General features: G+C 40.3%; 1 protein-coding gene across 1 annotated transcript in view; it reads right to left on the reverse strand.

Moving 5' to 3' along the window:
* Positions 1-26,477, reverse strand: part of UNC13C (unc-13 homolog C) — a 421,885-nt gene that overhangs the window by 31,504 nt on the left and 363,904 nt on the right. The window contains exons 27-29 of the mRNA XM_032796690.2: positions 20,440-20,563; positions 15,780-15,836; positions 11,385-11,465 (exon numbers count right to left, since the gene is read on the reverse strand). Coding sequence (XP_032652581.1) covers positions 11,385-11,465; positions 15,780-15,836; positions 20,440-20,563 — 262 coding nt within the window. The remainder of the gene's footprint in view (positions 1-11,384; positions 11,466-15,779; positions 15,837-20,439; positions 20,564-26,477) is intronic.

Genomic DNA, 26,477 nt, shown 5'->3' on the forward strand with positions numbered 1-26,477 from the left:
TTTGTGACTTTGTTCTCACCCACAACTATTTCAGATCTGGGCACAATTGATACCTTCAAGACAGCAGCAATGCTATGGGTACCTGCATGGCCCCATAGTATGCCAAAATATTTATGGCTGATTTAGAACAACACTTCCTCAGCTCTCGTTCCCTAGTGCCCCTCCTCTACTTGCGCTACACTGATGACATCTTCATCATATGGACCCATGGGAAGGAGGCCCTTGAGGAATTCCACCAGGATTTCAACAATTTCCACCCCACCATCAACCTCAGCCTAGACCAGTCCTCACAAGAGATCCACTTCCTGGACACTACAATGCAAATAAGCAACGGACACATAACCACCACCCTATACCAGAAACCTACTGACCGCTATACTTACCTACATGCCTCCAGCTTTCACCCAGACCACATCACATGATCCATTGTTTATAGCCAAGCCCTAAGATACAATCGCATTTGCTCCAATCCCTCAGACAGAGATAATCATCTACAGGATCTTTATCAAGCGTTCTTATAACTACAGTACCCACTGGGGAAGTGAAAAAACAGATTGACAGCACCAGAAAGGTACCCAGAAGTCACCTACTACAGGACAGGCCCAACAAAGAAAGTAACAGAACACCACTAGCTGTCACCTTCAGCCCCCAATTAAAACCTCTCCAGCGCATCATCAAAGACCTACAACCTATCCTGATGGATGATCCCTCACTCTCACAGACCTTGGAAGACAAGCAAGTCCTCACTTACAGAAGCCCCCTAACCTGAAGCAAATACTCACCAGCAACTACATACCACACAACAAAAACACTAACCCAGAAACCTATCCCTGCAACAAACCCTGTTGCCAACTCTGTCCACATATCTATTCAATGGACACCATCATATGACCTAACCACATCAGCCCCACCACCAGGGGCTCATTCACCTGCACATCTACCAATGTGATACATGCCATCATGTGCCAGTAATGCCCCTCTGCCATGTACATTGGCCAAACTGGACAGTCTCTACACAAAAGAATAAATGGACACAAATCAGACATCAATAACTGTAACATTCAAAAACCAGTAGGAAAGCACTTCAGTCTCCCCGGACACTCAATAATAGACCTAAAAGTGGTCATTCTTCAACAAACAAAATCTTCAAAAATATACTTCAAAGAGAAACTGCGGAACTGGAATTAATTTGCAAACTGGACACCATCAAGTTAGGCCTGAATAAAACTGGGAGTGGCTGGGTCACTACAAAAAGTAATTTTCCCTCTGTTAATACTCACACCTTCTTGTCAACTGTTGGGAATAGGCTACATCCACCCTATCTGAATTGGCCTCATTAGCACTGACTCCCCACTTGGTAAGGTAACTCCCATCTTTTCATGTGCTCTATTTTTATACCTGCTTACTGCATTTTCCACTCCATGCCTATGATCAAGTGGGTTTTAGTCCACAGAAGCTTATGCCCAAATAAATTTGATATCCTCTAGGGTGCCACAAGGACTCCTAGTTGTTTTTCTTTCTTAGGGCTAGATTGTGACCCGCCCTAATGTGGCCATGCCGGGAAGTAAAACCGCACTCCCATGTACAGTGGTAGGGCTATTCATTACATCTGGGGTATGGAAAGAGGGAATGGTGGGAGGAGGGAATGAGCACAGTATAAATTCCCCCTGAAGTTTAGTAAGCTGCATCCCAAAAAAGAGGAACTAACTTACTATCACTTCCAGCTCAAAAGATAGGGACAGAGGATGAATTGCGACGTTGAGTCACAGTTCCTTTCTGATTCTCCTCCTGGAGTGGTGCAACTTTGTGCCACCTCTATGCAGGGCTGTGCCTAAAGGTTCAATCTTAAACCACTATGAGTCTATATCAAAAATATCATTTGCAAGTAAAAAGATTTTCTTTCCTAATTGCCATCCTTGCTTTAATTCCAAAAAGCCGGGGCTTGAAAACTGAAGGAGGATTCTCTCCCGGTTGCACATATCACCAATACTGAAAGCCCTCTGTGATACCTCTGCTAATCATTCTCATCCCCAGGGGTTCTTCTGATAGCTTCACAAAGGTTGGAGTGGGCGGGTCATAAGGGGCCTGCAAGGTAAGACATGACTGTTCTAGAGCAGTGGCTTCCAACCTTTATAGATTACTGTACGCCTTTCAGGAGTCTGATTTGTCTTGCGTACTCCCAGGTTTAATCTCACTTAAAAATGACTTGCTTACAAAATCAGACAAAAATACAAAAGTCTCGCAGCACACTATTACTGAAATATTGCTTACTTTCTCGTTTATACCATATAATAAAATTCATCAACTGGAATATAAATATTTCAGTATATAGAGTAGTATAAAGTAGGCATTGTATGAAATTTTAATTTGTACTGACTTCCCCAGTGCTTACGAAGCCTCTTGTAAAACTAAGCAAATACCTAGTGAGTTAATGTACCCCCTGGTTGAGAACCACTTTTCTAGAGGTGAAGAAGGCCACCAAACAAGGAGCAGCCTCCTAAGTGTAACCCAGGACAATGATTTGCAGAGTAAAGGAAAGTTAGACTGAGGGTGGTTTCCATCATCATCCATGGAGAAGAGATGTAAATGCTGTACAACGTCAACACCAATTTGCAGAAGCTTGTTGCATTCCTTCAAGTTCTAGGAATCAAGGTCCACGTAGATAATTCTCTCTCACGCAACAGTTAATTAGAAGGAAAACAAAGAAGAAACAAGTGTTTAGGAGGATATTGGGGCTACCTGAAGGCAGCTTGAGACAACATGCGCCCTATTGGATATAGATCTAGAGTTAGCCAACAGAGAATACATCCTCTCTACATCCGGGCGGTAGCGTTGGTTGAGGGATACAACTCATTGCTGTGTTCTAGTTTATATGGCTCAGCAAAATCTGTAGTAACTATCTGTGGCAAAATAGATATGCAAACAGCAGCATGTTGGCTACCACTTCATCCACACATCTGCTGACACTTAAGGTCAATGGAAAAGTTGCTTTATATGTGCTTTAATCATCTAAGCTCCTTTTTACAACAGGGCAGTAGTTTCAAGTTAGCGTTGCAGGTGAAGTTTGGCAATTACTCAGAAAAGTTTCTTGCTGAGACCAAAAAGCAGAGGCTTGCTTGTACTTGGCCATGTTCAAAGGATCAACATGAAAGGACACAGCTGGAGCTACATGTATCATTCCACGATGAACGTGGGAGTAAACAGAAGAGTGGAGTAGCCAGGGGCCCTGGCTGGCAATTCTCACAGATGGTCTCTGGGAATAACAGGCTTGGTTTCCTTGTAATTTGTTTCATGGAATAGTGTGGGACTATCTACCTTATGAATCTGCTTTAAAGTCAACTGGCACCACACATTTCACTAACAGCTGTACACCCACGCTGTACCCAACAGCAATGGAGTAATGCTGCCTCCATTACCCTAATTTTCTCAAGAATTCAATGGAAGTGTGTAATTGTGTGAATTCCCAATGAATTAGTTAGTGGCACACTTCTCAACTTCCCTTGTCTGGGATGTTTTAAAGTGTATGCATGTTTCCATTACACTTTTAATCAATTTATCAATGAGCCCTAAAAATTGCTAATGATATTTCTTCATACCAAAATCACCGACTCTTCTTATCCTAATTGCTAAAGCACAGTACTGAAACTTAAAGTAAAAAGCAAACAGAAGCATTCCTAGAAAGAACCCTAGCCCAGGCCTGTGATTCTGAACATGCATTTTTGCCTGTAAATGCTAGGTGTGCATTTAGAAAGCAGTCATACAACAAAATGTAGCAAAGTAGCCAATATATGGGACATCTTTTTCCTAGATCTTTACAAGAAAAATCACCAACTTTCCCTTTCAAAAAGTATATTAATCACAGAAAGAGGAGCGAGCAAGAAGAGGGCTACAAGAGATATTATAAAAAACAATTCACAGGGTACTGGAATGGAAATTCACATACAGGAAAAGAGATCTGTTGTAAAACTGCAGTTCGAGAAAAGTTATTTGGGGGTGGTGGGAAGGCGAAGGAGAACAAAACTTGGGAAAACTGAGTCATGGGAGAAAAGGGATGATAAAGGTAGCACTGGAGACAATCATTTATAAAAAGGTTTTAGATAGAAGATGTGTTGGGAAATAGATATACAGTTGTTGCACTTAAAATGATTCATCCCTTTGGAAAGCAATTCCAGGATAGAGGGCTTTCCTGGCCACCTCTTACCTCAGCTGCAGGAAGCAGTTTTGTGTAGGGGGCCACAACAATGGTTATACTCCCTCTGAGAATCCCTTTATGCAGGGCTAATCCTCCAAGGACTGGCTATGCTAACTTTAGGACAGCTTTGTTGCATTGGAGTAGCACAAAGCTATCCGATCACAACAAAAGAACCAGTCTCTCAACTAATGAAGACTCACAGCACCCATGTGTAAAGTGTAAAAACCCTGCTTTACAGAGGCATAAACTGGCAGTGAAAGGTTACAAGATTTGTCTTAGTTGACACAACAAGCCAGGGGAACAACTGAGACAATAACTTAGAATTTGACTCCCAGAACAGTCTCCTGGCTTTGGGAGGTACAGCAGTTATTTTTTACCTGCTGCAGACTTTACAGAAGTCCTATTCTGGGATCTAAACTCCTCCTAAATTGCAGTTGCTGTTTAGCTTTCCATTTTTATAGGAAAGAAAGTTGATTTGAAATGAAGTGAGGTTTCATATTGACATAGAATCCAGAGTACATTCTGATTAAACTGATCACCACTAAATGCCCTCAAAAAACCCCACAAACATGAATAAATCTTGTCTGATAGTGTTTAAGCATGGTAGATTGCCTACATTTTTTATATTGCTTGGGAGTACGAAAAGCTAGAGCAGAATAAGGTTTAGCAGTGAATAGATTTTCCAACCTGGTTCCAATGGCTTATTGAAACTGATTTTCTTATAATATTCCCACGGTAGGCATTTAAAAATGTCTCTCTCTATGCTACATTATTTTTAGAGACAGTAAATGATATGGTGCTAAAACAATCTGGAGCTAGCCATCAGTCTCTGCTGGGGATGAACTGGCTCATATAAACCACAAGCTGTATGTCCAGCAAAGCATTTCCCCTGGCTGTCATGAACATCTGGAAATCAAGCCCATCTTTATTTCCATAACATAAGTGTTTGGAATGCAAACCTGATTCTCATTCTGTGTGAGGAAGGCATAAATATGAATAATAAAGAACTATATAGTTTAATTGAGCCAGGAGAGTCATTTTTCCTAATACTAAACATATCTGTCAAGGTTGCTACGACAATACACTATATGGAGAGTGATAATATGCTATATTTAAGATAAATAGCCGTTTTTCAGTGTGATGCTCTTCCAAGTGTTAACACAAATATAATATATTAAATGATAATTGCAGGTTGTTTAGTGAATTCATTTTTTAGCTCTAAAAAGAATCAGTAATAAATGGGAGTGTGGGAACGGTCTGTATAAAAATACTCGTATTGGTTTTAAAGTTATATAAATCCACACATGACAATATCAGCAAAACCCAACAAACATACGCAAACAGGAAAAAAACAATGAAAGCCAACGAATTGCTGGACTTCTATGCTAACATCCTCTCCTCCCTCAAAATTGCATCAGCATTCTCATGTTTCCCTCACTTGCACTTGTTTGCCTTTCAATTAAGTATATATGCCCCCATGTCTCCTGAAATTCTTTTTGTCATTCACGTTATAAATTAGGTGTCTTCATGAAGCAATTTCTGCCATGTCATGTTTAAAAGTGGGACACAGGAGCTTTTCTATCTTCTAATGACAAATCTCTTGGCACAACCCCGAGGCAATTATATTCCATTTTGAAAAAGACTGTGATTCTGTTGACTGAGAAAAATCATGTCGCAAATACAGTTTTGACTCAGTGGGGGTACGTCTACACTGCACGATTATTTCGAATTAGCTTAAACCGATATTACAAAACAGATCTAATAAAATCGGTTTAGCGCGTCCACAGTGGGATCACGAAATCGATTGTTTGCGTCCATGGTCCAAAGCTCCATCATTTCAGGAGCGGTTGCAACTGTGGGGTGCTGTTCCTCAGCTTATCCCATAGTTCCCACATTCGCGGGTGAGAGCACAGTGCCTGATGGGGGCAGAAACAAATTGCCCCGGTGGTGCTGGCGTACCAGCCTCACTCCCTTTGTTGAAGGCGCAGACAACCCTTTTGAGCCTTTTTCCGGAGTGCATTGACCGCAAACGCCATAGCCACAGCAATCATGGACCCTGAAGAGATCTACAAAACGGTATCCTGACGTTGTCAAACACTCGTGTACTCTCGTCCAGGCAGCATTCAGTCACAGAGGGTGAGCATTTACTTTACCGTACTCAAGGAATTATTTATTTATTCGTCTTTCACGATGGCTGGGGCGGGGAGAGACTGACGAGCTGCTTCCAGTGATACCACGCAAGACGAACCGTTGTATTAGCTACAGACATTGGGCGCCTCAGCCAAGAATGCAAATAGTTTCAGAGAGCGGCTGAGACTGGTAGCTGTAGTCCTCATTACCCCCTCCCTCCCTCCGATGAGCATCTGTTTGAGTCTCTGGCTTGCCTTTTTACGGTTGTTCACGCACCGCTGTGTTCCTGGAGTTATTTTCAAACGCTTTGCATTTCCCATTTTTAATGGGAAGCTCTGATAAAACAGGTTATTTGTCTCACATACAGCGATCGAGATCTTAAGTACTCCCGTAAGTTCCAATGCAGGAGCTACTTTTTGCATTTGAAGCTGCATCGCCACCCGCTGCTGATCAGAGCTGGACAGTGAAGAGTAGGAAATTCTTCTAAGCGTCTCGGTGCTGTTTCCTGTTTGACCGGCACTCCGCTCCGAGTTCGGATTGCGGACGCAGACGGTGCGATGGTGCACTGTGGGTACCTCTAGGAGGCCGAATAATGTCGATTTCTGTCCAGACGAACCCTAATCCGAGTTTTCACTTGTCGAAGTTTGCGCTACTCCTCTCGTCTGGGAGGAGTTCCAAAATCGATTTAAGGAGCCGTTTAACTCGATATTAATGACGACGTCGTGTGAACGGGTACAGCGTTAAATCGGTATATCGGCCATTATACCGATTTAAAGTCGCAGTGTAGACCTGGCCTGGGTAACTTATGGTGCCATGCCAGTTCAGTAACATCTGACAAATGATCATGCAACAAGACCATTATTTTACTCCAGCTTATGAAATAAGCTTGCAATGATCAGAATACTGGATTAATACTTCTTAACTTTTGGTAGTTACTGCAAGTTCCATTAAATTCGCAGGACATTGGAGCAGAATTCATACAAGTGGAAGAATTCCACAGGTTCTGCCAATTTATTATAGGTCCCAGGATCTTTGAAATGTCATTCATGACTTTCATCAAGTGAGCTAAGGGTACCACTGGGTTACTTAGCATTAAAATGATATTATCCTCTTGGCCTTTTGTAGTACTCCTCTTGCTACAACGCTAGAACTCTCCAAATATTTTGTGATTGCTTCCACAAGAGGTTCCAAATCCATTATAAACAATATAGATGACAATGGGCAGCATTGTCTGGCACCTCTTCCATGTGCAAAGAGGTGAGACGTTACTTTGTTAACAAGACAAATACACTGGTCCTGAATATCTCTTCTTCATTAAACCATGTAGTATATAAAATAGATATAGCCAGTCCATCCTCCTACAGGTCTTCTCTGCATTCAGAGATTTAGGGCAGAGCCTCAGCTGGTGTAAATGGACTTCAGTGGAGCTTGACAACCTGCACCATTGAAAATCTGGCCCATGGTGACAATAGGGAGGTGTGAGTCATGAGTGCTCTGTGCTATATATAATAAAGTCCGAATGTTTCAAGTAACTTCCTTCCTTTCACAAACCTACCAAGGAGGATTGCATAAAAGTGGCTAATGTCATCTCTGCACTAAGATCATGGTACAGCTATTTACTTCTGCATTTAAAAGTGATGTAAGTTATCGTTGATAGTTCAGACATGCTAGTACATTCCTAGACCATTAAGAAAATCACAGCTCTGTTGAGATGAGGTGTGCCACCTTTTCTCAGCTTCTAAGAAAACAAACTTCACTATCAAGGCTAACAGCTCTCAAACGATCCTCCGCTAGGGATTCAGCTGTGTTTAAGTGCTTTTTCACATTGTCCCACTTTATATCTAGTAATATCTGAATACTGGGCTTGGTTAAAGACACACAAGAGAATGATACAATGGATAAGATTCTGTGTTGTGCCTCTTAGTACTCGCAGCCCAGGTGGAAAGGTGGCTTTCAGGCAGCGTTGTGCCCTCCCAATCTTTGGCTGTTCACAGGGCTGGTGTAATTTAGACTGGACCCAGGGCCTGTCTAAGTTAGAGCTGCCTTCCCGTGCAGAGTCACCAAGAATCTCCATATCATGCTGTTCCTTCTTACCCCCAAGCACACTCCCTACAACAGTGCTTGTGAAGGGGTCCTTAAAGGCAGCCTTACTTCTGTCTTGTGCAGTGCCCGCTGTAACACAAGGAACCTACAGGCCTGTATCCTTAGCTAAAGCAAGTTAGCATGAGTGTTGGCATATTTAAATAGCTTTCCGGCTACCCTTTAGATTTTAGGGAACTGAATGTGCTTACCAACAATTTTTGGGATCTGCCAGTAACCACAAGGTACACTGCAAGGACAAGGAAGTAACAATTCAGGCCAAAGGTAACAGGTTTCGAGAATGAGATAATTGGCATTAATATGAGTGGAATGCTATTGATATGTACGAATATGCTAGCCTGTAGAGAAAGTGTATCCTAAGATTCTGTGGGTGATAAAATTAAATTTGGGCATGGAAGATTGGGCATGAGATGAATATTCAGGAGAGTGCCAAGACCACACAGGAGGGCAACTCCACCATATGGGGGGAGTGCTCTTTCTAACTAATTCCCTTTTGCTCTTTTTGTCTAGCTTTTAGCTTAGCTTTTTCAGTGTAATTTAACCCCTCAACATTTGACCCTTCTCTCCACCATCAATCTAGGGCAGTGAGGAACCTGCCCATCAGACTCCTTTGGCATGCCAGAGATGAGGCTGGTCTCATCACCAGGTCCCCAAGGAAGGGTGTGAGTATGCCAGTCCAAGTAGCTTTTGTAAGGAATGATACTGCAGGTACCCCCTGAACTGTATTATTTCTTTTGGTTTTGTGGTTTGGAGCTTTGATAACTTTTCCCTTTATTTTAATAAAACTCTCTAAACCTTGGCTTTGTCATCTGCCTAACTGTTCTTGCCGAGGGTCCTTGCAAAATATTGAACTCTCTACATTTAATTCTGTGTAGCCTGATACCAGGACAAGAACCTGATTATCTTTTGGTCAGATCATTGGCGAGTCTGTAATAATATACAGCCCTCTAAAAATCAGGTTAACAGTCAAGAGTATTGCATATGAATGTGGAAGATCACTTAGGGCATTGGTAAGTTATCGATATTCTCTTTTTAAAAACTGGAATTGAATAATTAATTTTCATGCAGTAGAACAGTGTTTCCCAAACTTGGGATGCTGTTTGTGTAGAGAAAGCCCCCGGCAGGCCGGGCCAGTTTGTTTACCTGCTGTGTCCGTAGGTTCAGCCGATTGCAGCTCCCACTGGCTGCGGTTCGTCACTCCAGGCTGAGGGAGCCGCGATCAGCCAAACCTGCGGATATGGCAGGTAAACAAACTGGCCCGGCCCACCAGGGTGCTTCCCTGGTGAGCTGTGTGCCAGAGGTTGCTGATCCCTGATACAGACAGACAGAAATACCATCAAGTTGAGTGTAAGGCCTTGGTTTGCTTGGCTAACAAGATTTTTGTGATGCAAGGCAGCAAATATACACATAGAGGTCAGATCTGTTGAGGAAGACACTGCCATTTTACAGAGAATCATCTCTTTTCTGACCACAACCACATTTTAATCCAGCAGTTAACTCAGTTACACTAATATTTACCTGTTTGTAAAATAAAGATAACAACAGGGGTGAAAGTAAGTTGGTAGGGCTGGTATGGTGTACCGATAAGAAGTGGCTGCCGGTACCAGCCCGCACGCAGCCGATGTTAAAGTGCCTCCGCGGCAATGCTTTAACATCATTGCCCCTTTTGCCCCTCTCTGGGCCACCAATGGGGGAGCGGAAGGGGGAGGGGAGGGAAGGGGCAGCTGCCCCGTGGCTCCCAGCCACTGCTGCTACTATGGTGGCAGCGGTTGGAGCCCCAGGCCCTTTAAATCCCCATTGCAGCCCAGGGCTGCACGGATGGGCTGGCTAGGGTAGACTGACCCCAGCCCCACCCCTTCTGCCCAAGGATCCGCCCCCCAGAGCAGGACCACCGTACCAGTAAGTGCTTAATGTTACTTTTACCTCTGGATAACAATACTAGTTTCTACTTGGGCAGAGGGGGTCTTTCATGTTTGTAAAGCATTCTGAGACCCTCTTCTGCAAGATATACCAAAAGTGCAAAGGACTCTATCCTTTGCCAATGAAATAAGTTCTACTTCTGTTAATATTGTGATAGCTAAAATGTAGGGATTGGATAGAATCTTTCTACAGGAAAAATAGCTTTTTTGTGCACAATATTTTGGTTACCCTAAAAAACTCCATTTGTAAAGCATTTACTGTAACAGTCAGATTTTTCTAAAGTAATTATCTTGTAGATTGTGGACACGCACAAAATTAATTGATTCACTTGTGTTCTTAACAGCTGCCTGACAGATGTGATTGGTTTCACTGAAAAGGGGCCACTGTATAGAATAATTAAAAGGCATCCTTGAAAGAAATCCAATTATGTACAGGTGGCAGTTAATTAGAGGGTGAATACAAAAGTAGAGAGACAAATTTAATTGGACATTTGTGGATAAAATAGTACGTTGTACAACAGAAAAATGCCTTGACTTCCAACCGGCTGTAAAGTGTTTTCCTTTCTCATCTATGTTTGCAGGACTGTGGGTAGACTGGGCCTATGAAGCCCAACCTGGCTTTGAGGAAGATAGATGGGCCATGCTACAGCACAAGGAGAGCTCAACCTATCTGACTCAGCCACACTAACTCTAGGTCACCAGGGGAGGATAATAAAGAGCTAAAGCTTGGCTATTGCTTCAATGGATGCAGTGCATTCTCTGCCTGCAGTTGGCCACCTCCTGGGGAGGGAGATGGACCTGGGGACCATAGCTTTGTGTTCAGCCCACCTTGGGGAGACTAGCACCACTTTGCGTGAGGTCTGTGCTCCCCAAGCATATTGTGACAAAAGGACAAGGATCTTTATGACCCTTGTACATTTATGCCAGACCATTGTACATCCACACAGAGCCAGCTTGAATCTAGCTCATACTGCAAACACTTCCATCATATATTTGCTCATTCAGACACACAATATATGCATACAGGACATACACAGCTGTACCTTAATTGTAGCTAGTGCTACCTCCATTATTGCACATTGCCTCAACGTCAAACTTCTAGCTTCCTCTCGAGTGACGTGGTCCTGAAAAACATGTTAATATTGCAGCTGTTAAGGTCTTGCTGCTTCTCTTGCCTTTTTAAAGAACATCTACATTTGGCAAGGATGCACCCACCGTTCAACTCTTTCTTTTAAAATAAGCTACAGCCCAAAGCCATTCCATTGTTTGTTGAAAATGAGAATTGAAAAGAAAAACTGAAATTTAATGCTAGGGTATCTGTGAAGTGTTTTCCTATTATTTTGAAAAGACAAGTTGTTTCTCTGTTCTGTAAAGAAAATTGATTAAACATTATAAATCGTGATGAATACTCATGGATGCCATTAAAACTGCATGTTTTACTAATGAAATTTGACTGGAAATTGGTGTTTGGCAGAAGCCCAAACATAAACAAAAGTCTGATTGGAAGGAATGTTAAATAAAGGAAAAAAGAGGTTTTGTATTCCTGAAAAATATTTTGTGAAATCAACAGCTCATTATATACATAGGCTGTATTTTAATTGCTGTATCAGATTGGGCTGTTATTCAAAGAAACACAAATCGCCACATTTCTTCAAAACTCAAATGCCAGTAATTGATATTGGCTGGAAACTGACTGGCATAAAAACCAAACTCAGAAGCTTTTTTTTCATGTTAGCATTTCACGTCCTACACGGTTGGAGTAACAGAAAACTGCTTCTTTCTTACGCTGTTCAAAACTGGCGTAGAGAGGAAAAACAATCAACCTTTTGGAAACCATTGGCAAAAGTCTGCCCTTTTGCTTTATCCCACACAGAAAGATGTTTTATTTGTACTGCAGCAGGCATGGCTGTAAGGGCTCATTGTCATTTTACACATACTATTCCTGGAGGCAGCTGAATGTGTAAAGAATCAATAATTTTATGCTGACATGGAATTCCTTTAGAAGAGGAAGATTTACCTGCATATTGAGAATACAAAGAATGGGTTCAGTGCTACATTTCTGTTCTTTTATCTCTGCTTTAACTTCTCTGATAAGAGAATGTTTCTGTGCCCAAGAATGATACCGTACCATGGCAAGTTGGTACAGAGCTGGAGAACATCAATAAAACAAATGTAAAATCATGTAAAAAATGAAGAGTCTAGCCAAAGTTTTTAGGTATTGTAGGGTAATTTGCTAATGTAACACACTGATTTGTGCGCATGGGTGGAATCTGAGGCAGTGTAGTAAGTGCTAGGTTATGTCTTTTGACTAGGATTTTCCCAACTGGCCAAAATGATTCAGGGACACAAATCCCTTTGAAAGTGTTCATTGCTATAACTGGTTGATTTTTTTAATGAAAAATGCCATTATTGTCAAAACTGAAATATTTAATAAAACGATGTCAATTTTGACAAAATTCCCATAAGAAAAAAAACTTTCAGAAAATTTTTGAAATTTAGTTTTAGATTCTGAATTAAATTTTGAATTAGATCTTTTTTCATTTTTAAATGATATTGTTTATGACATGTCAGTAATCATAATATGCACTACTTTTACTGACAAGCCATAATATAACAATATAGTTGAAATAGGCTAATTTTATTTTTAAAATCACAGCATCAAACTGTTTCATTGCAACACAACAGGAGATACTTTGATCTAAAAAAGATGTTTCAATCAGTACTAAAGCTGCCCTTAGTCATTTTTAAAATACAGTAATAATAGAACGTCAACTATTATGCACTGCTTCTGCTGACAGATCATGAAATAACAAACATTAAAACATATAAAAATGAAAAACCCTATAAAATTCAAAATTTTCAAAATGAGAATTCTCCAAAAAACTTATATTTTTCAGAATTTCCATTTTGCAGGAAATTTTAAAAATATTTGTTTTCATTTACAATCAGAACAAAAACAATTGTCAAAATTTTCCCACAAAAAGGAAATTCAGAGTTTTGACCAGCTTTACTCATGAGTCACTCAGTCCCTTTGTCCCCCATGGGGTACTATGGGGGCGAGGAGGGACAGTGCTGCAGCCAGGCAGCATACACCAGTGAGACAGGTACACCAAGGGTCTGTACTGGGACCAGTGCTGTTCAACATATTCATAAATGATCTGGAAAAGGGGGAAACAGTGAGGTGGGAAAGTTTGCAGCTGACACAAAATTAATCAAGATAGTTAAGTCCAAATCTGGCAGTGAAGAGTTACAAAGAGATCTCAAAAAACTGGGTCACTGGGCAACAAAATGGCAGATGAAATTCAATGGTGATAAATGCAAAATGATGCACATTGGAAAACATAATCCGAACTATACATAGAAAATGATGGAGTCTAAACTAGCTGTTATCACTCAAGAAAGAGATCTTGCAATCATTGTGGAGAGTTCTCTGAAAACAGCTGCTCAATATGAAGCGGCAGTCAAAAGCTGATAGAAAATACTGTACCACCACTATATAAATCCATGGATAGTATGCCCACATCCTGAATGCTGTGTGGAACTCTGGTCACTCCCTTCTCAAAAAAAGATATGTTAGAATTGGAAAAAGTACAGAGAAGAGCAACAAAATTGATTAGGGATATGGAACAGCTTCCACATGAAGGAGTGATTAAAAAGACTGGGACTGTTCAGCTTAAAAAAAAAGAAACAACTAAGGGGGGCTATGACAGAGGTCTATACAATCATGAATAAGGAAGTGTTATTTACTCCTTCTCATAACACTCAAACTCATTGAAATTATTAGGCAGCAGGTTTAAAACAAAGAAAGTGCTTTTTCATCCAAAACACAGTCAACATGTGGAACTTGTTGCCAGGAGATGGTATGAAGGCAAAAACTATAACTGGGTTCAAAAAAGAATTAGATAAATTCATGGAGAATAGGTTCCATGTATAGCTATTAGCCAAGATGATCAGGGATGCAATCCTAAGATGTGGATGTCCCTAAACTTCTGACTACCAGAAGCTGGAACTGAAGAACAGGAGATAAATCACTCTATAATTACCCTGTTCTGTTCATTCCCTCTGAAGCATCTGGCACCAGCCACTGTTGGAGGATACTGGGCTAGATGGACCATTGGTTTGACCCAGTATGGCCATTCTTATATTCTTTGAGTTGGACAGATTTAGAGGCCAGCATAGAGGTGTATGTGGGCCATGATGCTCGTATCAGGCACCTTGTATCCATGGGATCACTGTGAAGGAGTAGTGACTGAACTCTCTCAAGTCATATTCACAGAAGCACAAGAGGTGGGAAATGGATGTCTTGTGTTCTTGGTCCCTTGCACATCCTTGCAGGGAGTAGGGTCATAATTTGACCTTGTGTTTTAAAAAAACGTCAATTTATATTGCTTTGCATGTTTATGTTTATGTTCACATTGCAGCTGCTGTGACAGCCTCTGTTCAATAACTACTCAGGGCAATTTTTGTTCTGTTTGTACCTGAGTAGGAGTAACAGCAAAGAATGTTGGGTACATTATATATTGTGCAGAGGGTAATATAAATAAAAGTGAGACTAAAACTATAGGGTTCACTCCTGTGACACTATTTTCTAGGTACTCTGTTATATATGGGTAAAGTATTATGTATGTGGTAACACATAGACATGTTTTTGTGCACAATTCAGGAGTGTTTATATGCTGATGTCAAAACTGTGCTGTTTACAAATTAATTATTTTTTTTATATTAACTGTCAAAGTTTATGAGACCCAATCCTTTCCCGATTAATCAGAGCTGCTTGTCAATACTAGAAATGAACCATGAAGAGACAACACCAGTTACTGCCTATCAAAAGAGAGTGCTCTAGAATTTTAATGTAGAAGAAAGTAAGCACAGAACATAGCATTATATTTTTGTAGACAATGAGCAGGACAAATTTACAAGTGGTCATGTACTATTTTTATTTTCCCTAAAGCTGGTCCCAGGAGGAAGCCAGATGTAATGGTCCACAATTTCTATTAAAGACTAATTCTGCAGCAAACCACAGAGTAGGATAATTTAATGTTAATAATAGACCGTTACAATGAAGATCTGTGGTAGATCACAGGAACACACAGTACAAATTGCCATGCTGGAATAAATCCATGTAGCCCTGTAACCTCAGGCCAATGCTGCACTGGAGAAGGTTTAAAATACCCATATTACATCTGGTCACTTGTGCAATATGGAGATCAGAGGAATATTTTCCTGACAGCAGCTAGTGATCAGTGCAGTGCATATTCAGATACAGATTGTGAAACCGTTACTCACTTTGCTGAGCAGTTACTCGCACAAGCTGTCCCATTGACTTCAATGGGCCTGTTATGACAGTAAGCATGAGAGAGGAGAAGAGGATAGGCATACAATTTATCCACTTTTTCCTTACAGTAGGACATATGTAGATTTATTTTAACTTACGTTACCTTCAGCTTTGACAACTGGCCAAGATCTTTAGCGGCACTAAATATCATCTGGGGCCCCTATAAATAAACAAAATTGAAACTGAAGATACAGAATTTTCAATATCACTATAGAGCTTTTGCTTTTTATCTCTACACCATTACTATTGTTAAATGGCGGCCCCCTTTTTTTTTTTTTTTTTTTAGAAAAGCCCTTTATCACGTATTCAGTATTCTGCAGACCAAAAGTTAAATAAAATCTTCAATTCCAATTAAGTCATATTTGATGGAGTTGACAAAGCAAAATATTTGGAAATATACAGTACAGTGTGGAGGAAAGTGGTCCCAATTCTGCAGAACCTGAAAAACACAACTCCTATAGACTCCTATGAAATATTCACATGTGTAAAAAGGGCTGGATAAAGTCCAAGCATCCCTATATTGAACCAGAAAAATTGTGTTGAAATATATTTGAACAGCATATATGTAGATAAAACAATATTTTGTAATAATCAAATCCTGGCAAGATGCAAACGGCTTATGCTACCCCTTTATGTTAAACAACCATCTGCTTAGAATCCTACTATAATGCACTGTAAACATTTGTTGCAGCACAATTACCCCAAGAACTGTAATTACCAGTGGTTTTTGGCAGTTTAACAAGGAGTGGTTCTAGATGACTGGCTTCCATGAAAGCCAAATGACAGAAATCAGCTCAACTTACATGGGACAACAGAACAGTTTTTCATCAATCTTTCCTTTTTTTCCATAAGATCTCAATTTTCAAAACTGGTCTTTGTGTTTGTGTCTCCCTACTAATGACATTTTATTTCTCAAATCTATAAACTCAGCTTAAATTCTCACTGCTTATTAGCAGCCAGAATGGTACGAGAAAAATTCTGCACGTTGTAAAACACGTTCTGTTTCAGCGTGTCTGTGCTTGTACCTTCCGGTAAGGGAAGTGGTATTCATGTGTATGTAAAGGGAAGGGACTTCCTTGAAGCATCCTATTAATGATTGAAATATGGTTAATTATTAAGATTGGCAAAAAATGAAACCAGCCTGTAGCTATGCACCTTATCCATCATATTGTGTATCACTTATAGACGTTACACATTTGGAAATTAACAGATGGTGAGGCACTGTACACACCTGTTGTGCTGTGATCATATTTAAAAACTGGTCTAGTATTCTTTTGTAACTAATTTTTACCTTCCTTGATCACTACAGATCATAAATACTCTATTTTATCTCTCTGCTTCTATTATGCACCTGCTAAATAAGGCTTGAAAAATATACTAGACAGCTATTAGTCAGGGGGCAATATTAAAGGTGTGTGTGAGGGGTATTTCAAACCAGTGAGGTTCTGGGGCCCAGCCCAATCCAACCCTGCTGTTTAGAAGGACACTGAAGTTAGACTTCTATCCAGGTTTGTCCCTGCCCATTTTGGCCTCTGGCTAGTAGACGATAAATGTGAAGCCCCTCACTCATCTGGTTCCTGGAAAGGAGAAGGTGCACACTCTCACTGGACCCTAATTGCCATCCAAAAGCTGCATGACAATTGGGTGGCAGATGAGAAGGAAGAGGGTCCTCAGGTCCTACCCCACCTTCTCCCTTCTTGGCTTCTGCCTGAACCAGGCAGGTCTTTTCACTCTAAGCTTTCGCCAGAGCTTAACCAAACAGCAATGTGACATGATTTTTGTCAGTTTCCCAGTTGACTACAGGGTTACAGTAAGCAGCTATGAAATTGACAAGGCTCTTGTTGGCTTCATATAGTTTGTGATTAGATATGGTCAAGGATTTTCTGAGGTAACAAAGTTTTGTCAGAAAAAGTCAATTTGCCCAACCTGAGATGTTTCCAGGGTCAGTGGCTCTGGGACAGACCCACGATATGGACTGCTCTATGGTCCAGTATTATTTAACTGCAGTCTTGTTTAATAATACTTTCACTGCATACATACAAACCCCTTCTTTGATTTGTCTATAGTATGTCACAATACTTTACAAAATTTTAATTGTTGCTATTGGAAAGTTGTAATTAATTATATCATCAATGTGAGATTTGGACTTTGTTATATTCACTAGCTATGCAAGAGAAAAGGTTACATTTATTCAAGAGAAGTTTTCATTAGGATTTGAGCTTGTCCCTGCTGTATAATGTTCTAATAGATATAATTTACATTTTTGAAACCAAATAAATATTATAAATGTCATCTGCAGCTCTGTGAGTGTAATTGCTTCAGTTCTTACTTTTGGCTCCCTTGCAGTGTTGTTAGCCGTTTTAATGACAAAACAATATATATAGTAACATTGTCCCTGGACACACTGTAACAATATAATAATCAACTTGTAACAAAAGACAGCAGACTCATTAAATGCAAGATTAACCCTCCTACACACACACACACCAACCAAACAACAATAATATTTCTTTATTACACTACCCCCCCCCCCCCCCCCAAAATCACACCAGTATGAGGTCATTGTTTTACTGCTTTCTCAAAAAGGTATATCCAGAATTTGACAACCCCCCTACTGTAAGTACAGTATCCCCAGATGGCATCCCCATTTGAGGATCATATCAGGCTACCTTTGCTACTGCCTTGGACAGCACAACGACCTCCTCCAGCTGTACCACATTCCCTGCTTCCTGTCATCCTGGTAATGCAACCCCTCCTCTGCCGCTGAAGAGGCCAGACTGGCTTTGAGTCACTGGCTGGGAAGTGGCTGCATTCTGGGTTGGTGATGAGGTGTCATATAGCAGGAGGCTTTTGGGGAAGGGCATACAAGGCCATGACTCTGCCTGCTCTCACTCTGTATCTCTACCCCTTAGCCTTCTAGGAAGGCTAGCATCTGTGACTGAATGCTCACTGTACATGAGTAGAATGGCTACTCATGTACAGGCGTGACTACCTGCCCTTTCCTGGTTACTCTTAGCGGCCAGTCCGCATCCATATCCAATAATTTTAATTTTTAAGTATATCAATTAATAATTTAAAAATAGAAATTACAATTAATCTATTTAATAAGTATTTATTAGATATATTAAAACCATCTTCTAAAAGGACAGATAGTAAATAGCAATAGAATTTAAAACATGGAAACAAAAATAGCTAAATTTAGTTTTAGCAAGATACACTGAATGGAAACTCCGGGATCTTTACCAGTCACTGAACATAGCCATCACATCAACTGTAGAATATAAAACGAGTTTACATATATTTTCTTTAAAAATTTTCCCTCTATCAATACCTAAAATCCGTAACAAATCATCATTTCCGTCACTCCACTTGCCATGCGCCCCAACTGCAAACCCAAAGAAGTGGATATTTTTACCTTCCGTCAACTCTCTGATCTCATCCTCTAATTCGAGGTAGTAGGTCACGTTTTCTTCGTGAGCTTGCTCCAAACTCGCTGCATTGTCCTCCCATCGCACTGTGACATCGACCACCACTACCGTATCACCCTTTATGAATATAATATCTGGTTTTCTCAATTCGCCTTTGCTATTTCTCAAATGGAGTTCAGCCATTGCCTTCCAACCTAATTTAGTCACCTTATCTATTACTGCTGAAACCACTCTATTATGTCGTTTTATTCTTACCTCCTTTGTTTTATAACATTGGCCAGAAATGTGTGGAATAGTCTCTTGAACCTTACCACACCACCTACAAAGAGCATTTACTCCACCCCTACCTCTCGCTAATGTTTCCCTCGTAGGATAGATATTCGCTCTAAGTTGCAGTGCCGCTATATATACCGCAGACTTAATTTTATCTGAATTTTTAAAAATTGAATTACTAATTCTATCATTCTTAAAATATTTAATCCCTATTCCTTGACATCTCAGACCATCTTAAAAACTCCTCTTCTCTCCATTTCCTAGGGTGAGGAGTTACTTATTTTATTGATAAGATTTTCTCCTGCACACAAATAGGATAAATCTACCCAATTATCTCTAGAAACAATATGATGCCTCCATTTGCGAATTAACATATTAGTAATTTGTATACTAAATTTAGTTAGAGCTAACCCTCCATCTCTCCCTCTAGAATAAAATAATCCGTCAGTAGTACATTGCGGTAAATGTAAAATCTCCTTCACTATCTTCCTAACTAAAATATCCAAATCATCTAAAAGGTTAAAAGAAGGCTCCATTAAAAGCAAATTATAAAATAGTCTCGGTAGAATATACGTCTGCAGGATCAATAATTTTTGAGCTGGTTTCAAAGGAGCTTCAATTAACCTCTCACTCCAATCATTCAACTTCTCCTTCAACGAAGGTCCACCCACACCTATCCAAGGATCTATTCTAGCACCTAAGTACTTCTCAAAATGCCCTGGTTGGACATATTCTCTCTCCTCAGTCCCTATTTTCCACTTCTCCTTAGGATTCACTATATAAGTCTTATATTTGGTTAAAATGTGAAAACCTTGATGAAATGCACTGCGAGAATGCCCCAATCTAGAATGGGCAGGCAGGACACCCAATAGCGAGGACTTGCAAACCAGCTACTAAAGATCTGCTCCAGCTTTTCTGCTGAAAAAGTGCCCAGGAAGCTGCATGTAGTGACCAAGTTCCTCTTTGGGGACAATTTTCTGGAAGGATGTTTTAAAAAACTGCTACCAGATGTGATTATTGCAAATGTTTTAAATGTGTGTGAATCATGGCTTGGACACTTACGGTTTGGTCTGTCAATGGTGGAAGCACAATTTGTTTTTCTATTTTGTTCAGGACTGATTTCCACAGCTCTTTCAAAACCCGTTTCAGAACTGTCTTCTCACAGATTTTTGCAGAGAGACTTAAACTGGAATAAAGTAAAACACAGACTGGTCTCCAAATCTAGCATTAAAACATCAAAGGTTCTGAATTAACATAAACTCAGATTAATGGCTACTTTGTGTTAGAGTTTCTCTGAACCACTACACCAATAATGCCTTTTAGACATCAGTGTTATTTCACAGCATTATTCATACGGATTTTAGAACATTTCAAATCTTGTCTTTTAGATTAGGAACAAACATTCCATGTAAACATCCAGCAATCCTTTTGCCATGCTCTGCTTAATGTAATGTAGCCAACAGCACCATATGTATTGAAAATGAAACAAAATGGTTGAACTGCAAAGTTATGCTCAAATGATTGGTATAGTTAAAAAACTAAAACTTAAAGGGTTATTGTGAAATTAGTTTCTGCTTAAAAAGAGAAAGCTCCTTTGTTGTCCTATGTTGCATCTGTGCAGTTGAAACTGCTTGTGATATCAGACACAAATTTAGGTCAGACGCCTTGAAACACTTACAGTTATGCATACACACTTCTTCTGAAGTCAATGGGACTACTGAGTAGTAAGAATAGGCTCCGTAATAACTGTTTGGAGGACTGCTTCCCCATCACAGGCTACATGCTATATGTGGAATTAAGCACCTTTTACTGCAGTGCACATAAATGAGAAAATCTTCTGTTTATTCTTTTAAAAAACTGCAATTTGTAAATATGTATGTGGGGAGTCATAGTATTATGTAAGTTTTGTTCATGTAACGGAGCATATAACATAGAGGATGTACAAATCACATTATAGGTATGTACATGTACCAGTTAATCTTTCTACTATCTATTATAGGTATGCATATGAAAAGTGGTAGTAATAGAGAAATAATCACAGCAGAAATCACATACATTTGCAAGGCAGGTGATGCTCCTTAGAAGCATTTTTATCTCAGTTCCTTGTTTTGTATACATGTTTGTTTGGATTACATTTAAATATACATCTAAATTCCACAAAAATGGTGGTGTCTCTTTGGCAGGTATTTAAAACCTCTTTTAACAAATTAAATTTGTATTTGTTTATATTTCAAGGAAGGTGTGTTAGGTAACTTCAATATATATTGATTTGTGGTTTGATGCAATAGAAGAGTGAATCAAACGGGGACATTCCATTCTTACCATTCAAGGACAGACCATATGTGTTTGTGAAGATTTTTGGCCTTTGTCTTCTTACAGACTTATAAGAGAATCATGTTCCTCATGTCAAAGGAAATTAAGACTAAGAAAGTCTATGCTTCCAGCGGCTTTACACACAGGACTAGATAGATGGTTAGAAATGAAAGGCTGACATATAGATACAGCTGCTGGAAAGCCTTCTAGAGGGTTAGGAATCTGGTTTCTGCAGCTGCCAGTGTTGCAAAAACAGTCAGCTCCTATGAGTAAATTAAGGGAAAAGAATGGGCACTTTCCATACTGCCAGTTACACTGAGCTCCAGTGCCAACTGAGAAAGAACCAAATAAACAGAGTATACAGATTTCTCCCAGATTTTCCTCAGTACTCTATGGTGTATTTGATATATTACATGGAACCTACAGAAAGCAAATAAAAAACTATTTCTATTTCCTTCTCCTCTCCTTGCAGTTTTTTTTTGGGCCCTTTTAGATTGTCTTCATCTTCTTCAGATGCACTGCCTGCTTCCCTAACATGGGCCTGCGATCTCAGTGGAAAAACAAGTCATTACTTCTTGGACCCTGTCCAAGAAGTAAGCTTCTGGGAAAAAATATTCACCAAAAGCTCAGTGAGATCTATTAGTTTTGGTGTTCTGGGAATCCACTTAAATCACTCACACTCCCCAAGCAGGAAACATGCTCATGTAAATCATATTTTCAAAGTACAAAGCAGCTAGTAAAAATCTCTCAACTTTCTGAAAAGGAAAACAGAAGAGCATACAAAGGGACTGACTTTCAGAGGTGCTGAGATACTGCAATTGACTTTCATGGGAGCTGAGAGTGCTCAGAATCTCTGAAAACATAGCCCATAAGATGTTACCTTCAGAAGCAACAACAGTGTAAAATTATGCCCCAGAGAAAGAAAGAAAAAGGCAGTTACTTCCTGTAACAGGAGGTTCTTTGAATGTGTGATCCCTAATTGTAATCCACTGTGGGTTATGCATGTGCACAATATGCCCTGAGCCTGAGAATTTGAAAGTAGTGTTCATTAATCCATGCATGCATCCTGGCTCACCTCATGTCTCTTCCTGAGGGAATGAAGGGCAGAGTGGACTGACTGCCTCTCCAGTTCCTTCTCTACTGCAAATCAGATAAGATCAGAAGCAGAAGGGAAGGAAGGTGGGTATTGGAATACAGCCTGATGTCTTCAAAGAAAAAATATAGACTAAGATGAGAGGAATATCTGTAGTTTCTTGGAGAATGCCTCTTTTGTGTGCCCAGGAAGAAAAGCACTTCCATTTAGCTAGGTAACATCTAGTAGAGTCCTTTCTAATATTAGAGAGAATGTGTCTTGTACGGTTATGGAGCATGAACGTTCTAAGGATGATGCCCATCAAAATACCAAGCTCTGAGATGGAGTGGATGCAGATCAGGGTGCTTGATCTTGCTGTTGCACAAGGTCAGGAGTTTGGGAACTGTTGGGAGGATGACTGGTGGTCAGGATGCCCATGTAGGAGGTTGGGAAACTAAAATTGTCTGGCCCAGAAGGGGGCAATCAGGATGACCCATGCTCTGTCCTGACAGATTTTGCATAGAACTTGTGGCAGGAGCAGTAGGGAAGGCATAGTCGAGCCGGTCCAACTAAGGAGGAGGCAGAGCATCACCTTGGGAGTGATGACCTAGGGTTGTTCTGGAGCAGTATGTGGTGCATTTCTGTTTGCATGAGAAGTGAACAGATCCCTGGCTGGGGTTCCCCCATAGAGTGAAAAAAGAGGATGCCCATGCATACCTGACGAGGATTTGTCCACCATAGCAGGGAAGACGCTATTGTTCCATGGGGTTCATGGAATGGTGGTTTGGGGAGTATACTGACTGCAGCCACATTTAAAGGTTGGCATAGGTGCATGAGGCCATATGACCTAGGAGAGACAGACATGTCTTGAACAGTACTTGAGGGTTGCTTGTGATGCAAGCTATGATATTGTTCATGTTCTGGAATCTGTCCTTGGGCAGGTACACTCTTGCGGTGATAACATTCAAGGCTGCCCTGATGAAGTCCAGAGATTATTGGGGGGGAGGGGTAAGAACAGATTTTTTGGCATTTACACTGACTCCCAGTGAGGAGAGAAGGTGTAGCATCAGGGAAGTTGATGCATAGGCATGTTGGCGGGATTTGGCAACAAGGAGCCAGTTGTTGAGATAGGGAAAGACAATGATCCCACAACATCTGACATGGGCTGCTGCTAATGAGAATATCTTGGTAAAGACTCTCTATTCAGTACTCTGTACTGAAAATGTTCGGCACCTACCATAAATCCAAGGAATTGTCTGTGAGCGGGATGAATGTCTATGTGAAAGTAGGCATCCTTCATATTGAGAGCCATGAGCCAGGTGCCCTTTTCTAGGATTATAGAGGCTAACATGACCATGCGAAAACTGAGTTTGGGAATGAAGTGGTTGAGCTGGCAGAAGTCGGGATTGGTCTCCAACTGTCCTTCTTTTTAGGTACTAGGAAGTAAGTTGAGTAAAGCCCTCTCCCTTGGTATTAAGGAAGGACGTGTTCTATTGCTCCTCATTGCAACAAGTAGTTCAACTCTTGTTTGAGAAAACTCTTGTGAGGGAGATGCCCGAAGTTAACAGTGATCAGATTTCATTGGTGTCAATGGATCCCAGGGTTCTGGAGGTGCCAAGGGTGATTGTACCAAAGGAATACGGTCTGGGACTCATGCAGCCCAATGCTTATGGGCTTTCTCATAATGCCTCTGGGACCTAAGACATACTAAGCCCTCATGGGCCATGGTGATGGGCTTACTTAGAGATGAATCAGACTTCTTTGAAGTGGATTTAGAAGATGACTTAGTCACATGCTAATGAGAGTGCTTCCTGGCTTCCTGAGGAGATCGAGCCTCTGAGGGGTAGATTCTCCTGCACCACAGTTGGAGCTTGCAACAGGAGGCACACTACTTGCTGAATTAGGATGATGTATGGGGGAGTTCCCTGGCTTAGGTCTGATTGGGGTCTCATGGCTTTCTCCATGAGGTATTTGCAGAGATGAAGTTCCCACCCTTCTCATGCACAGCTGGGGAATGATTGGCAGATATTGAATCTCATTGTGTTGTGAGCTTCCCCAAGGCAGTACAGGCAGCACTGGTGGTTGTTGATGACTGAGAAGGATTGCACATAGGAAGTGTAGAGTTTGAAGCCCAGAGTCCTTGGCATAGTCTGGTACCTGAATGGGTTGTATGGGGGGGGGTGTGTGTCCCCCAGGAGAATAATCTAAACACTGAAGAACTATAAAATTCTAACTCTTAAAACTGCTTACAAACTAGATAATTCTTATTTTGTAGGAAAGAGCTCAAGCTGCAGACACTGAAGGTTCCAACCAGGACCACGTGGTGGTGAGAAGGAACTGGAATAGACAGTCGATCTGCCCCACCCTTTATTTCCGTGGTCAGAGGCACAAGATGAGCCAGGATGCATGCGCAGACCAGCAGCCACTACTTTCAAAATCTCTGGCTGCAGGCACATGGTGCGCATATGTACCCCACAGTGAAATACAGTGGGGACTATCACTCAAAGAAGAAAGTCAATTATGAATTAATCCTTTGAATTAGCCTTTGCCTTTGAGCATTACAGTCATAACACCAGAAAACCTTACAATCTGTTGAGCAATATTTCACAATTATTACCTTCAAAGCCAGGCATTAACCATAAGCACATATTAAGATTGACATGCCAGTTCAGCAAAAGTGTCTTATCTAAACCAGGACACCTCTCATTATATAAAATAGCAGTTTGGTACAAATCCTCACATCAAGAAAACAAACCATGTAAAAGATTCATGTCTTAGGAAAATTCCTGTTTGTGAAAAGGAGATAAAAAGTGAAAAAGGTGGTAAAGTAGCCTATACCCCGTTTTTTCAAAAGAAAAACCTCTGCTTGTGTCCTTAAAACTTTAGAGAAAAATGTGTGTAGTTGGAAATGTTTTAAACTTTTCTTAAACATTGAAATGACAAACATTTAAATGTTGAAATGACAGACTTTCAACTATGCTAGTTAAATGCAAACTCCTAATATAATTCCTAATATCATTGTCAACGGTAAAATGCTTTATATACCAACCTGAAATCTAAGGACCTTGCTAAACTAATTACTAATACAAAAAGCCATTTCAGTATAGAATATTTCTAATAATGGGGAATTAATTAAATTGGCATGATCAAACTCCTCCCTCAACCAATTCAGGAAGACAAGAATTATCATCTCTCCAAAAATTGTTATGAAGAATAAACAACTTCTTTAATTACTATTTAGACTAAACACAATAAGAATTCCTGAATCTTGAAACGACTGGTGTGAGAACTAAAAACTTTTAAGTTTAAATTTAAACTTAAGTACACTCAATTTTAACTATAATGAAAAGAAGTGTTCAGAATTTCTGAAATCAGAATTTCATTTCCTGTCAAACGCTAATAAAATTGAATGACTATCTCACATAATGGACTAAATAAAAAGAAAGTTAAAATTAATGTTAAAAATTATCTGATGCTTTCTCCCCACAAAAAACCAAACCAAACCAAAGGCAATTATAGTGTTGCATGTTCATTAGGCAGACTGCCATGTTCAGGAGCTGAAGGTGTCACCTAAGCCAACCCCCAGGGCATGGAGCCAGTGAAAGAATGAGAGCAACCAACTTTGAATCTATGCAAGTCTGAAAGATGTGTGTTTTCATAAAATTCCCTGGAAACAGGAAGAAGGATATTAAAAAACTCTGAAGTGAGTCCCGCC

The sequence above is a fragment of the Chelonoidis abingdonii genome, chromosome 9 (genome assembly GCF_003597395.2).
Source record: "Chelonoidis abingdonii isolate Lonesome George chromosome 9, CheloAbing_2.0, whole genome shotgun sequence".
NCBI lineage: Eukaryota > Metazoa > Chordata > Testudines > Testudinidae > Chelonoidis > Chelonoidis abingdonii.